The sequence below is a fragment of the Eleutherodactylus coqui genome, chromosome 3 (assembly GCF_035609145.1).
Source record: "Eleutherodactylus coqui strain aEleCoq1 chromosome 3, aEleCoq1.hap1, whole genome shotgun sequence".
NCBI lineage: Eukaryota > Metazoa > Chordata > Amphibia > Anura > Eleutherodactylidae > Eleutherodactylus > Eleutherodactylus coqui.
The window spans coordinates 179,745,860-179,760,615 of record NC_089839.1 but is presented as its reverse complement, the minus strand read 5'-3'; the positions used below and the strand labels follow the sequence as shown (position 1 = coordinate 179,760,615).

Sequence of the window (14,756 nt, the reverse complement as noted above, 5' to 3'; positions counted from 1 at the left end):
GCAGCACTGTTAATAACTCATTCAGCTTCCATGACATAAATGTATATCAAAAGGGATGTGGGGAGAGTACAAATTGGGCTTGGGAGCCAAGCTCGATTCATACTTGGTGGGTGATGGCTTTTTAAAATAATTGAGATACAATTGGAGCTTTCATGCTGCTATTAATGTTATTCACTTTACATAAGCCATTTGCAAAGGGGCATCACCTATGGAATCAGATTAGCTTCCCTACAATGCTTTTATGGGGTGCCAATGGTTGCCATAGTATCCCTTGGCCTAGTGAAGACTTTCAGGGTTGCCTTTAGTTTAACCCTACTAAGCCCTGTCTCTGCAGCATACACTAAAAGCAGAGATAAATCCACTCAGTGCCCTGAGCAAGGAATTCCTGAGCTGACAGCAATAGCACAGGGAGCCAGGCCAATAAAAAAAAAAACAAAAAAAAAAACCTCTGCAGCACCTGTCCTATGAGCCTGTAAACTTATAAGCTCCTAGGACATGACAGGCTCCCTTTAAATATATAGTATAGTGTTGCCCAGTTGCCACTGATAAGCACAGTTCCTTCAGCCGGCAGCTCTTAGCTGTAATGCTGCCCCCTCTGTGAAGCTGCATGAGGCCACCTGAGGCAAAAAGCTCAACTTGCCTCATGTGAGATACTCCTAGTCCCATCATCACCTGACAGTATGACTACTCTTGAAACTATTAGATATTGGGGTCCCTGATAGAACATTACATGAAGATCTATATAACCAGAAAATAAATTTACCTGCACTGCTCAAACTTTAAGGAAAAAGGTTGCATCTGTAAGCAAAATTCATCCTGCCGTCCAGCAGTAACGTGGAAACAATGGAGAGTGTCCATGCAGGTTTCTCACAAAGTCCTCAGAAATCAGCCATCACAGTAAACACAGAATTGAAAATCCTGCAGCCAATTGTGTAAAACATCCTGCGTTTGCGATGTTATTCCTACCAACTGCAGTTGTTACAGGACTGAAACCAAACGACAAAGTGAGGCAACGCTCTTTCTGAAAGAGTACGCAAACTAATTAAAAGTATTGGTTTTATAGATTCTGTAGTGCTTAGTGTTGAAGTTGCCTTCCCCTTTTAGAGGCACATTTCTACAATGAAGTGAGAAGTGAGCTCAATGGACAACTACCAAACAGATGGATTGGTTGCGCAGGTCATGATGATAGTGAACATCTTCTTTGGTCTCCACGTTCCCCTGAAGCTTAGGCTTTGTGATTATTTTTTTCCTCTGGCGGAGTGCTGAAGATAGTCTTCATGCCACCCTTGCTACCACCGTACATGATATGTGAGTATGCATCACAGTAGCCATTGCATCATTCAATCGTGATGCGCTACAACATACATGATGGGAACTTGACTACAGGCTTGATATATGTTGAGTGATAAAGGGGGATCATATTGAACACCACATATTTGTTGTTGTGCAATAAAACTTTCTAAGTTTCTGTTGCCACTGATATCACATTTACATATCCAAGTGTCATTAAACATGAGTTATGAGTGTTTCAAAACAGGGAGATAATTTGTAATAACCCTGAATACAGTTATACCCCCTTTACGACTGTAAGGCCTGTTAACTATTGTGATAGCATTTATAGTACACTGTGCCCTTACTATGGAGAGGTCATATGTTTGAATTGTGCAATAAAGATCTTTAGGCGGTGCTTATATTTATAAGGAAAAATACAGATGCGGCTCAAATAAAAAGCCCATTACACTCAACCGGCTGAAGGTCAGATGGCGAGAACAGTCACAATGTGGACTTCGCTGGCCGTTGTGCTCTGCCTGGTAACCTGCATTGCTAGTGCTGAAGACTCATGTCCAGGTGAGTAATCTCTAATCAATAGATACTAGGCAGATCTAACATATCTATTGCAAACATTGTGTTAAAAGAGTCTTGCTAGCTAAAATCTTAAAAACTAACATTATTACTGGTAGCAGCATATTATTCAACTCAAATTTAGCACACTTTTCTAGTAGTGATGGCTCACCAGAAAAGAGAAAAGTGGACTGTGTTCATGTATAATGACAAGTAGATTAATAAAATGCAATTTGTTCCAAATGTTCAGTTAAATTTAGTCAGTTGTATTTGGTTTGTATGAGCTAGCAGTATCTCAGTATATATCACACTTGAGTACTTGGCCAATATAGAGAGATTGCACAGACTTTCGATAGAGCAGACAAGATCCCGCCAAGCCTGCTAACAGCCACCACAAGGAGATGGCAACATATCTTAACTAGCTCATATATCCGGCTTCACCCGGGTTAATTTGGTACAGGTGTTTACCTGTTTGTATGGAAAATTTTCATGAAGTCATGGTTACTTTAGAGGAACCAAGAAATAAAATATGTATACACATAGAGAAATGTTAGATTTTCCTCAGACTGCAGGTACCGATGTCCCTCTACAGAATGTGCCACCCCTCCCATTCTCTTCAATTTTAACCCTTAAAGGTAATACTCCTTTTTATTCATATTTACCTCCAGACTGGAGGTTGCAGTGCTTTCTTAGCCTTAAAGGCATGTTCCATCCTTGCAGTCCATGGCTGCTTCCTTTTGTACTTTACAGCCATTCAGTATATGCACATAGAGGGCAGTTAGATTGTTCTTAGTATATACACATAGACGTAAGGTAGATTCTCCTCAGTATACAAATCATTTCCCTAGGCTTCTTGGTTTCTGAGAAAAGAACTGCTATGTATCACAGATTCAGTTTTTCACACTTCGAATTGAATATTGAATTTGCAACCCCTTTACTTTTCCAATTAGGACGTAAAGAATGGTTGTGGCAAAGCTCATATTTGTGCGGTTCAGATTTGCGTTGTTAGTTACATCACATAGGGGGTCACTTACTTTCGCACTTAGAATTCAATAATCCAGTTGTGACCGCTTTACTTTTCCCATTTACAACCTAAAGAATGCTTGTGCCAAATTTCACGCTTGTTCCACACCGGGAAGTTAGAGGATTAGATTTGTTACATTACATAGAGGTGCACTTACTTTTGCACGTAGTATTAAATAATCGAGTTGTAACCCCTTTATATATCCTATTTAGAACCTAGAGAATGCTTGTGCCAAATTACATGCTTGTACGACACCGGGAAGTTGCATTACATAGGGGTAAACTTACGTTTGTAATTAGCATTGCATAATCAAGTTGTGATCCCTTTACTTTTCCTATTTAGGACCTAAAGAATGCTCCTGCCAAATTTCATGTTTGTACGACACCAGTAAGTTAGAGAATTAGTAGAGAGTCAGTCAGTGAGGGCTTTCGCTATATAAATAATATAAAATGTGTATACATTGAGCTCTTCATTGTAGCAGCTACAGGCATACAGAGTTTTATCACTCAACTGTTGCTTGTGAAAGGAGAAAATTACTTTGGGGTGAGAGGCCCCTGGTATCTGATGTAATTTTAATAAAATGTTGAATGAAAATAGATGAACAGTTTCAATCCCATTTTGGGGAGACTCACGATGTGTACTGGACAGCTACCACAGAGCAGTCCAATACAGAGTCCATACTAGAGAGTATTCCTTGCTTCTCACTCCACGGTGTGCCTGCACAGACTCAGGGGAATATTCCTGCCCATACAATTCATTATACTTTAAGCCAGAAGCTGGCATAAAATATAGCAAAATTCTATGGCAGGTTTTATCTGCCGTACATTTCAGAAATAAATAGAATAAAAAAGAAAAAAAAAAACTTTCTTTATAGCTGCGCTACAACATTAACCCTTGAGTAGATAAGGGAATAAGCCTCTAAAAAACCTCAGTTCAATAGAAAGCAAATACTTTTTATTCCCCACATAACAATCCAATACAGGTAAATCGTTAAAAGCAACGCGTTTCTGCGTCTAGCTGACGCCTTTATCAAGCTTATAGTAATCCTCTTCTAACACACACACATATATATATATATATATATATATATATATATATATATATATATTTATAGACAGTACTATTAGATACGCATAGATTTACTCTTTACTCTTCTGGATAAAACAAGAAGACCCTTCAGCAAAGAAACTCTAGAAAAGGCGAACTTGGATTCCCGGTGCAGGCGGGACACAAAAAATTTTTTTTGTTGCTCCGCCTGACACCCGGTAAGTAGAATCCCATATAATTATCTTCTTCCCTCTGGCTATGGCGCTCTCCCTAATTTTTGTACATTTCAGAAAGTGACACACCGTCTGCACAGGATGCGCCAAATTTAATACCAGGCTTGCGGTTCTTGTTATATCTGGTGCATCTAACTCTGTGGTCAATTATCTAATACCGGTATGTAGAACACCGGTGGTAGATTAATGTCCCCGTATGTTCATTTGTATGAAATATGTCAATTCTCTGATGCATCTAGATGAAAAATAAAGGGATTTGTAAATAGTGTCATAATACTTTACTAATTTGTATATACAGTCCCTCTGTAACCCTATTTGTCAAACCAGTTTGTAGTCTGATATTACTGTTATGTATTGCTCGACTGTCATTGAAATCGCCTGTTCCGATTTACAATTAGTTTTTGAAAACTGAGTCGGGTACTCCAGACCCGAATATCTCAATAATCATCCAACACTACTGCTATCCGCCTCTATGATGTAAGAAACTGAATAACCGACTGAGTAGGTGATGAGGGTCCAGTGATAGGGTTCACCATTGTGTTCCCTGTAGTGAGGTGTGTGTAGTCTTTCTTGCACACTATGTAGATTATTGTGCAATTCCTCTCCCATAGTACACTGTATATAGTGATGTGCCATCTCCGCCTATTCACTGTATTATACAACATATGAAGAAGGGGCGAGCGCTTAGGACTGCATTTCTGCTACCTTAACACTCTGCGTCACAGGAGGCTCTAAGTGTACTGGATGACAAGCAACAGTTGAGTGATAAAACTCTATATACAATGCATATCTATAGGGAGTGTGTGTTTGTGTGGTTACATATTACTATTTAGACCACTTGCACACATTTGCTGCCCATAACATGCTATTGAAAATCACTTTTTGTACTGGCTTAATGTAATAGGACATCAAGACCTGAGAGAAACTCTAAAAGGAATATTTTGAGTTAAATGCAGGTTCTGCATCTATTACTATACAAGGGGAGGCGATGAAAGCTTATTTCAGAGGTATCCTACTACAGAGAGTGAAAAGGAGGCACAGAGAGTGAGGGCAAAAATTAAGAGAACGCCTGACAGATAGTGAGGCTGGGTTTGTGGAGACGGGAACAGCGGAAGCACTTGAACAGTGGAGGGTGACTCAGGAAACTGCTGCACAGAAGTGTAAATTTTTAAAAATAGAGGGTAAATTTGAAGAGGGGGAAAGGGCCAGTCTTATTTTAGCGATGGTTTCTCAGGCACAGAGAAGTTCCACATACATCACGGGGATAGGAATGGGCAGGATGCATTAGCTACAGATTCAGCTGAAATTAGAGAAATGGTGAGGCTGTGCTATGCTTCCTTCTACTCCTCCAGATTTCATAAGACACAGGAACAGATCGCTCAATACTTGGTGACTATAGACCTGCTGATATTGACTGATGAGCAGAGGGAGTTTTTGGATCCCCCTGTGGAGTTAGTTGAGTTGAAGTGAGCGATAGATTCAATGCAAAAAATAAATAAATCGACGGGAGATGACAGACGTCCAGTTGAGCTGTATAAGCAATATGCAGGGGTACTACTGTTAAGGACCGTGCCTGGTCACATAACCTTCCAGGTCAAGAGGTCCAAATTAGAACCATATCTGGATGCATCCCATAAACCAAGAACTAGGCACTGAGACCGTTGTCAGTTTCCTCCGATACGAAGAGAAGAACCATGACAGGCAACAAGTAGTTCTCTCTGTAGGGAGGCGAGGGTGTACTGAGTGTTTATTCAACTTTTTATAGATTTCTATACAGGAAAGGAATGTCTTGTTAGTCACAGCATAAACCTCATTGGGTTAGGCACAGATTATGAATTATGCATTGTTCGGCAACCGCATAGCGTGAGAGTCTATGAAATGTCCTTCAAATCTCTGTTTTCCAGCGTAATCTGGTCCTCCCTTGTGATTTAGATGGTCGCAGTGTCTTGTCAGTACAGTCAGTTCGTTGTCCAAACCTCAAGGCGTGGAGGAGCTTCTACTGATAACAGTTGCACATCGGGCATCCAGATATGGTTCTCGGAAAAAAGAAACAGATCATGAGACATTGTACCGCATCATCCTACCTTAAGCTTATCTCTGCTTTGTGTAATTGTTCTACTACACACAAGCCTATTCACCTCTTATAATGCTCCATTTTGTATCTAACGTCCATTTTGAGACAGATTCTTTATTTTAATACACACATACTTCATCACTACCACCAAAATTGTTAGAGATACTATTGGAAGCGTGACAACAAGCTGAATTGCCACCATGAATGCGGAATGTGGTAATAATTATCCCAAAACTGGGGAAAGACCTGCTATTGCCAGAATCTTATTGACCTCTCTAAATGTAGATGTAAAGCTTTTAGCGAAAGTCCTGAATAGGCTCTCACAAGTAGTCACAACTCTTATCCATCCTGATCAGAGAGGATTTATCCCGGCCCAATACACCGCAATCAATATACGGAGATTGTTTCTTAATCTTCAGTTGCCAGTGTATATGAGGTGTATAGTTGGGTGTCGTCATCGTAGAGATGGCATTGGAGGCCGAATATGTGTACGGTTTTTCCAATTGGGGTTCTGTAGATAGAAGGGGACCAAAGGACTGAGCCCTGGGGGACCCTGACAGCGAGAGAAAGTGGAGAGGAGATAGAGCCAACGAAGGAGACGCAGAAAGAGTGGTCAGAGATGCAGGAAGAGAAACAGGAGAGAGCAGTGTCCTTTAAGCCAATAGAGAAGAGCCTAGTGAGAAGGTGGTCATGGTCAACAGTGTGATGTGCAGGGGCGAGGTCGAGGAGGATTAGTAGGGAGTAGTTGCCTCTCGACTCTGCCGTCATTAGGTCATTTGATACTTTTGTGAGAGTGGTTTCAGTTGAGTGTAGAGGGCGGAAAACAGACTCATGTGGCGCAGAGTGTAAGCTCTCGCTCACAACCTGAAGGTTGTAAGTTCAATCCCCTGCATGGTTCAGGTAGCTGGCTCAAAATCAACTCAGCTTTCCATTGGTCAGTAAAATGAGTACCCAGCTTAATAAATAAAAAATTACCTGAAAGCGGAATAAGTTGGCGCTATAAGTTTGCATGGTGAAGGGCTAAGTTATAAGTTTGAAGCAAGAATTTGAATAAGAGGAAGTCTGTGAAGTGGAGGTGAGCCAAGGTTGCCATGGTCAGCTCAGGGCATGGGTGGTGCCACTTCATCCAGGGTATATCTGAGGGTGGTGTGGTAGTGTTCAGCTGTCAGGTTAGGTCAGGGGAGAGGGAGGACTGGATCGTCTCGGTGAACTGTTGGGATGCGGACCATCTGGAAAATCTTAAGTGTGAAAGATAAAGGGTCATGGGAGATGTTAGGGTGCCTGATGAACAAAGAGAGGAGGTTGTGATGTGAGAGTGGAACAGGGAGTAAGTAAAATGAGAGGCAGAGTAGAGGTGGACGAAGGTGTTGCTGTCTCTGTGAGTGTGGGAGACAGAGTTGTGATAGGCTGAGGGAGGAGACGAGCGTTTAAAGCTGGGAGGCAGATGAGGAGCTGGTGTCATTAGTAGGGTTATTTAAATCACAAAGGAGGATGGTTGGGATTTCACAGGTTAGGAAGTGGGGGAGCCAGGTGGTGAAGTGGTCTATGAACAGGTAGGTGGGACACACAGGGACAGTGGGCGGAAGAGTCGTGGACTTTGAATGACTGGAAGGTGAGCGAGGATGCTGAGGGAATGACCTGTAAGGTACAGTTTAGTGAGAAGAGGATGTCTACTCCTCCTCTGTGCCTATTGTCCAATCTGGGTGTGTGGGAGAACTGCAGGCCATCATAGGACAATGCAGCAGGAGAGGTAGAATTGGACTGCTGTATCCACATTTTGATGAGGGCGAGCAGGTTGAAATATTTGGTGGTGAAAAGGTCATGGATAGTTGGGAGTTTGTTGCATGCGGATTGGGAGTTCCATAGAGCACATTTGAATAGAGCAGGGGGGGGGGGGTTTGGTAGAGAGCAGTATAGGGTGGGCCTGGGTTAGGGGATATGTCCCCTGCAGCTAGAAGTAGCAGGGTCACGGGGGTGAACAGATGGTTTGGTGGATTGGTGAGGGCGGCTAAGGCAGTATGGGGTGTTTGGAGGCATCCTAGGAAGGTGAAAAGTGCATGGGACTATGCATGGGTGACAAGAGGAGGGAAGGGCTGATGTGGATGGACATAGGCTGGGTGTAGGATAGTGCAAAGAGGAGGGTATTTTTGTCCAGACTGTAGGTGAATGTGAGATTTACCTGTCTTCTGCTCTGTCGAATTGTGCCGCTTAACTGCATCATTCGACTGCATAAGACACTTGTTCCCGGACACTTAGTACTTGACAACCAACCACATCCGTGGCAATGTGTGAGTGCATAATATTGACGTATCACAGAAACACACAGCTGTGCTACATACATTTCGTCAGCCTGTGCTGGTTTAGGATCTGTGATAACATAACTGTCATGCAACCCTGGACTCCTCCCACACAGGTGACAGACCACAAGATGGTGACATTACAGGCCCTGTCAGCAGATGGCTCCTGTTGGTCTGTGCAAGTATTTAATAAAGTGAAGCAGCAGTGATGAAGTCAGAGTCCTAAGATCAAGGGCAGAGGTCAGAGCCCAGTGACTGATCACATTACAATGACATCACAGCTGCTTGTGATTTTTAATGGAGGAATAACATTTGGTTTTATTTTTGCATCTCTCTGCTGCTATACTGCTCATTGTTTTGTTAATCATCACAGGTCCTGTGAGCACACAGCTGCTGTCAGGCTCTGCACGTTTTTTGCTTTAGGACCTGCAATGACATTACCACCATGTGATGAGGGGCGGAGCATGAGAATTACTCACACACAGACAAGTCGTTAGCACTTTGATAAGCAAAAAACTGCATGAAAATACAACGTTGTAATTAAAGCTCTCAAATAGACATCTTATGTAAGCAGAACATACTCTGCAAAACCCTAAGGTAAGGCTCACACGGGCAGACTGGACTCCGCCTTCGGGAGGCCCGCAGTTGATTCCGGCTGTTAGCCCGGCCAGCGACCCTGTGTACCTGAAACTTCCTGTATTGCAGATGACTCCGGCAAGCTTGTCAGTCATGCACAGTACAGGTTCCCCCCCCCCCCCTTTTAAATGTGTTTTTTACCGCGCAGTTACCAAGCGATGACGTGGGTACCTGTAGCCTGTATGCAATGTTAATTGCATATGGGCTGCGGGTTGGACAGCCTTTAATGCAAAAAGAGCAAAAGTACATGCCTTTATATAGCTGCATTTTGCTACGGACAATGATCATGGATTCTGCAATTGGAATCCGCCCGTGTGAGCCCGGCCTAAGATTTGAGGAGTTTATACATATCACACATCTGCATTTAGTGTTGCTTGTGTTAAAAAAAACATAAAAAACCCACCCAAACCACAAGAATGTGCCAAAAGATTTTAGCCTTAAATAGGCGAATATATATGTACATATTTTCCCCCAATATGAACTCAACACACAAGCCATGCTGGCAACACTCGGTAATCAGGTTCAGAATGGGATTTCCATCAGCAATATCATCCTAGGCACAGCCGCCTCCCTGGAGTCCCAAATCCTAGCACTTCCTGGTTAGTGGAGGAGTCTGTACACAGCAGAGCTCTGGAACAGGCTGCTACTGCTACACTCTGTATACCTGTCTGTCCCCAAGGCATGTCCTTTATGACCTCATGGGATCCTCCCAGTCATAAAAATAAACCAATATACTAAGATAAGGCACTGAAGCAATACACACTTTGACCACTATTATCACATTACATAAACATACCATAACTAGTATTACGATAGTAACAGTAGAAGCATACTTAAGTTGCATTACTTCATGAACCCAGCTGTCTAAGAACCCCCTTACAAGTACAAGCCAAATCAGAAAACAAAATCCAGGTGAGGTACAAGCACACCAGAGAGGAACTACAGGGAAAAGCATGACAGGCAGCAGCAAGGCCAGCAGTCCAGGGTCAGATATCGAGAAATCAAAGAGAGGGTACATCAAGGAGGGTCAAAGGACACCAATCCAGAACACAATCCACATGACTAGCACCAGAGTTACACAGAGAAGAGAGAACTGGCAAGCGGATCCTGGGAAAGCTGGGTAACCGAGATCAGCTAATTATCAACTGCAACATGACTTTTGAGCCCAGAACCAGAGAGGACAGAGTTAACCCTTAATAAGCAGAAACTACAGGGTCTGGTCAAATAGCAGAATGAAGATTGCAGAAATAGAATAGCAGCGTGGAATAAGTCACGAAGATCAGATGGCTACATGACCATACAACTGTCACAGGCCCAGAATGATGGCCACTGGTTGGAATACTGAAATTAATTTATGACATATTGTGACTATACCATCAATGCATATCATTAATGTTAGATTCGTCCTGGACTGCCAACAGGAACCTGGTATGAGGGCAGCCAGAACGGATGTGAAAACTAGAAATATGGGTGGCTAGATGTAGGCAAAACAGAAGAGTGTGTTTATGGACAGTGCAGGCACTCAGGACCCCTCAGACTGAACCCACCTTGCAGTAGAGTACTCATCCCGAAAAGGACAACCCCACTTTCTTCCATGAGGACAGGGGTCCACGGGGAACCAGAGTACTGGCAACAAAGTACAAATAGAAACAAAAAGACGAGGACAGTAGAAAACCAGACAAACAACAGAAACAAACCCGAGCACAGAAGCCAGACACACAGGCACTCTGAGCAGGTTGACTGCTCAGGAAACACTGAAAATCATCGCCAACTCCCAGTCAGGAAGACCTAGATCTTATAGGGAAGAGGGAGAAGCCGATTGCCTGACAGAAATGTCAATCACCTCGCTGACACTAGCAGGACTAATTAACCTGAACTAGTAAGCACAGATGTTAACCCTGACTACTCAGGATAGAAACCACAGAAACCAAGGTGTTCCAGCAAATACTTAAGGCTGCATTCCCACGAACGTATATCGGCTCGGTTTTCACGCCGAGCCGATATACGTCGTCCTCATAGGCGGGGGGGGGGGGGGGGGGGGGAGGATGAAGGAGCCAGGAGCAGGAACTGAGCTCCCGCCCCCTCTCTGCCTCCTCTCCGCCCCTCTGCACTATTTGCACTGAAAGGAGGCGGGGCTAAGTTTCGAGAATTAGCCCCACCCCTGTCCTGCCTCTCCCCATTGCAAATAGTGCAGAGGGGTGGAGAGGGGGTGGGAGCTCAGTTCCTGCTCCTGCTCCTAGCAGACATGCTGAAGATACCCTTAGTAGTAAGCAGCTATAGGAACGCAATCTAAAAGGCAGAGACTTACTGGTAATTTTCTATGCTTTATACGGGGACTACCATACATCATCCTCATATGTCATCATCTTACTTACAGAAGTGAAATATGTGGCACTTGGAGAAAGTGATAAGTTGACTATCCTCCGAGGATGTCCTGGTCTGCCTGGCCCTTCTGGACAAACAGGTGAAGCCGGTCTCATAGGAGAGAAAGGTAAATATATATGGCAGTTTAACAGGCACTTCTACATGTAAGTAATTTTAACCTATTGCAGTGTTTCCCAAACTCCCAAACAGGTCATGTTTTTAGGATTTCCTCAGCGTTGCACAGATGATGTAATTATTGTCAGTGCTTCAGACATTGCCAGAGGTGTTGTCTCTTTAGGATATTGTCAAATCCTCACCTGTTGGGGGTCGTGAGGACTGGGGTTTGGGAAACAATGATCCATTGGGTTGGAACAACTGCAGTCAGGACATGCAGGGTTAGCGAAATTAAACCTCAGCAGCTTAGAGGTTTCTGGAGGGCGTTCTGCTGCTTCAAATGAGACAAAATTTGGACAGTGGCCACTTCAGACAATGTGCTCGCCCTTTATGAAAAAAATGTTAGTAAAAATAGTCACTGATGCTTTTTGTTTGCAGAACCATCGCTACAACATGCTGATATATGCTGTCCTTGAAATCTGACAGTGATGCAGCTTTGTCAAGGTAGATTTTGTCTGCTACAACTGCAGCTCCACCTGTCGGGGACTTTTTAGAATTTTTTCATAAATGGTGAGCGCATCATCTGAAGTGGCCATTGTCTAAATTTCATGTCATTTGGACCACTAGAACGTCCCCCAGAGGCCACTGAGTTAGAGGAGAAATTTAATTCCGCTAATCCCATATGTGGGGTTATTATTGAGATGATGGCTAAATTGCTGTTCTTGTTTCAGGATCTAAAGGAGACCCCGGGAAGGCTGGACCTGCAGGCCCGCCAGGTTTGTATTCAGATAACAGGGTTTTCTGTAGTAAATGAATAACTGTATGATGGTTACTGTACCACTAAGTTATGTGCATCCACAAAGACCCTTCCATGCACTGACCTCCACTCACACTAGCTGGGCTTTATACAATTTACATGGTCCAAACTGTGAAGATTATATTAGGGTGTTACATAATTGACAGTCCTCTAATATAATGTACTTATTACCAGAATTACTGCACAAGTGGCTGTGAGCCCATGATTATCCTCTATGGCGACCAAAGGATGCCATACTGTTTGCTATTGCCCCGCAGTTGTCAACAGTAGAATACTGGCACTATGTCCAGCAGGTTATATAATATGCTAATGCCCTTCAGCACATAACTGTTACCAGTAGGATTATCTTCCACTGTATTATCCAAGACTGGAGAATTTCTCTCTATGCCCCATATACCAAATCCAGTACTGTGCACAAGTTTTAGGCAGGTGTGAAAAAATGCTGCAAAGTTAGAATGTTTTCAAAAATAGAAGTGATAATAGTTTATTTTTGACAATTAATGAAACACTAACTGACTGAATGATAGAAAAATGTAAATCCCATCAGTATTTGGTGTGAGCGCCCATTACCTTCACAACAGTGCTGTACAATTCAAAATATATGATGTTTCTTGTAACAACATTAATATAACACTAGAACAATCCACATTGTACATTTGACTCTGTACTTGTATTCATTTCTATAATATTTATTACTACAGGATCTGCAGGCGCTCCTGGATCAACAGGACAAAAAGGTGAGAGGATCAGAATATACTGAATTCTACAGAACGTCTTCAAGTAGCTTCAGTGGTTCGAGAAATCTATTTAGAAAATTAAGGTCGTAGTCACACAAGCGATCTTGTCATACGAGTTTTGTGCATTCTTTTGCATGGATTCATTGATAAAAGCAGCATGTTGCATCTTATGGTGTTCCCTTGGAATGCCTCGCCCATTGTTTTCAATGAAAGCCATCGCATGGCACTCGTATACCGTACAATGTACATGCGAGTGCAATGTGATGTTTCTCATGGAAGTCAATGGGAAACGCTTGCGATCCTTTCACATCTCCGAGAGCCTGGAGATGTCACAGAGGCCTGCGGTATGCAGTTCCTACTCACGTGATCACTGTTATCCAATGGATAATGGCGATCACATAAAAATTTAAAAAAAGTTGAAGTTCCATCTACCCTCATGGAAAACTTTTTACCAGAGACCTCTGTATTTGAACCTCGACGTGATCATCCTCTGTGGACCTTCCTGGCTTCTGCGCATGAGACCACCGGCAAAATGCCAGACACATGCGCAGGAGTCGGGGAGCCCGGGAAATTTAAAATCTATTTGCTCCCGGCAACCAAAGGTCATTGAGAGCCTGGTGCAGTAACCAGTGGCCTCGTTGAGTGGTCCCCAGTCCCATGATAAAAAGGTAGTGATCTACAATTAGGCCAGTCTCATACGACAGGATAGGAATTACGGATTCCACATGGGTCTGATCCGCGGTAATACGCGGATCAATCAAATGCACTGGATTACACAATTCCACTCACATTAGCTGGTTGGAATTATGTAATCCACTCGCAGAAAACAGAACGCAGCATGTTCTATTTTACCGTGAATATCCGCAACATAGAGCCCATTGTGCTCCATGGTTGTGGATATACCCGCAGCTCATACGCAACTAAATTATGTACGGACTTCGGGTACCCGTGTCATTGCTAAGTGACGGCTTGGGAAATACAAACAAAAAACAGTGTACTGCGCATGATTGCCTGTGTGACTACGCAGTTAGACGCAGTACATTACGTGGCCGTATGCAGCGCCACGCCCGGGCTCACATCTGCAAGCGGATTCCACATACAGCTGCGTGAGCCCGCGTTATTCAGATCGCTACCTGTAATACATAATTTACAAGAAGCCCCGGGAACGCTCGCCTTCCTGCAGTTCCAGGAGCAGCTTGTTGAGCGCCCTGTGTCTGAGATCGCCACACCTCAGCAAGCTTATGAAGGCTCATAGAGCGCCACTTTTTACACCCCATCCCCACAGCTGAGGCCGAGAAATACCCCCCCAAAAAGCATGGGTGGAGGAGGGATACCTGGTTTTATTGCCCCATGTGCCCATCCCAACCAGCCCCCGTAATTACCCCTGTCTTCTGACATACCACACAGTTTACATTATTACTTTTATCTAAGATTTAGGGAATGCCAAAAAGGGCGCACGGGGTAGGGTGGTGGATTATTTTTAGGGAGTCAATTTTTTTCCTGCACAAGTGAGCAATGGGTCCTGGAATTTATTCAGTTGTAGCCTGAAATCCAACGGGTGTTCCCTCCAT

At 43.4% G+C, this 14,756-nt stretch overlaps 1 protein-coding gene across 1 annotated transcript in view; it reads left to right on the top strand.

Annotated features, from left to right (window-relative positions):
• Positions 1 to 1,760: 1,760 nt before the first annotated feature.
• The window catches only part of LOC136621253 (ficolin-1-B-like), a 59,728-nt gene continuing 46,732 nt past the window's right edge, over positions 1,761 to 14,756 (top strand). The window contains 3 exon segments of the mRNA XM_066596608.1: positions 1,761 to 1,848; positions 11,531 to 11,644; positions 12,363 to 12,407. Of these exon segments, the coding sequence (XP_066452705.1) occupies positions 1,761 to 1,848; positions 11,531 to 11,644; positions 12,363 to 12,407 (247 nt within the window).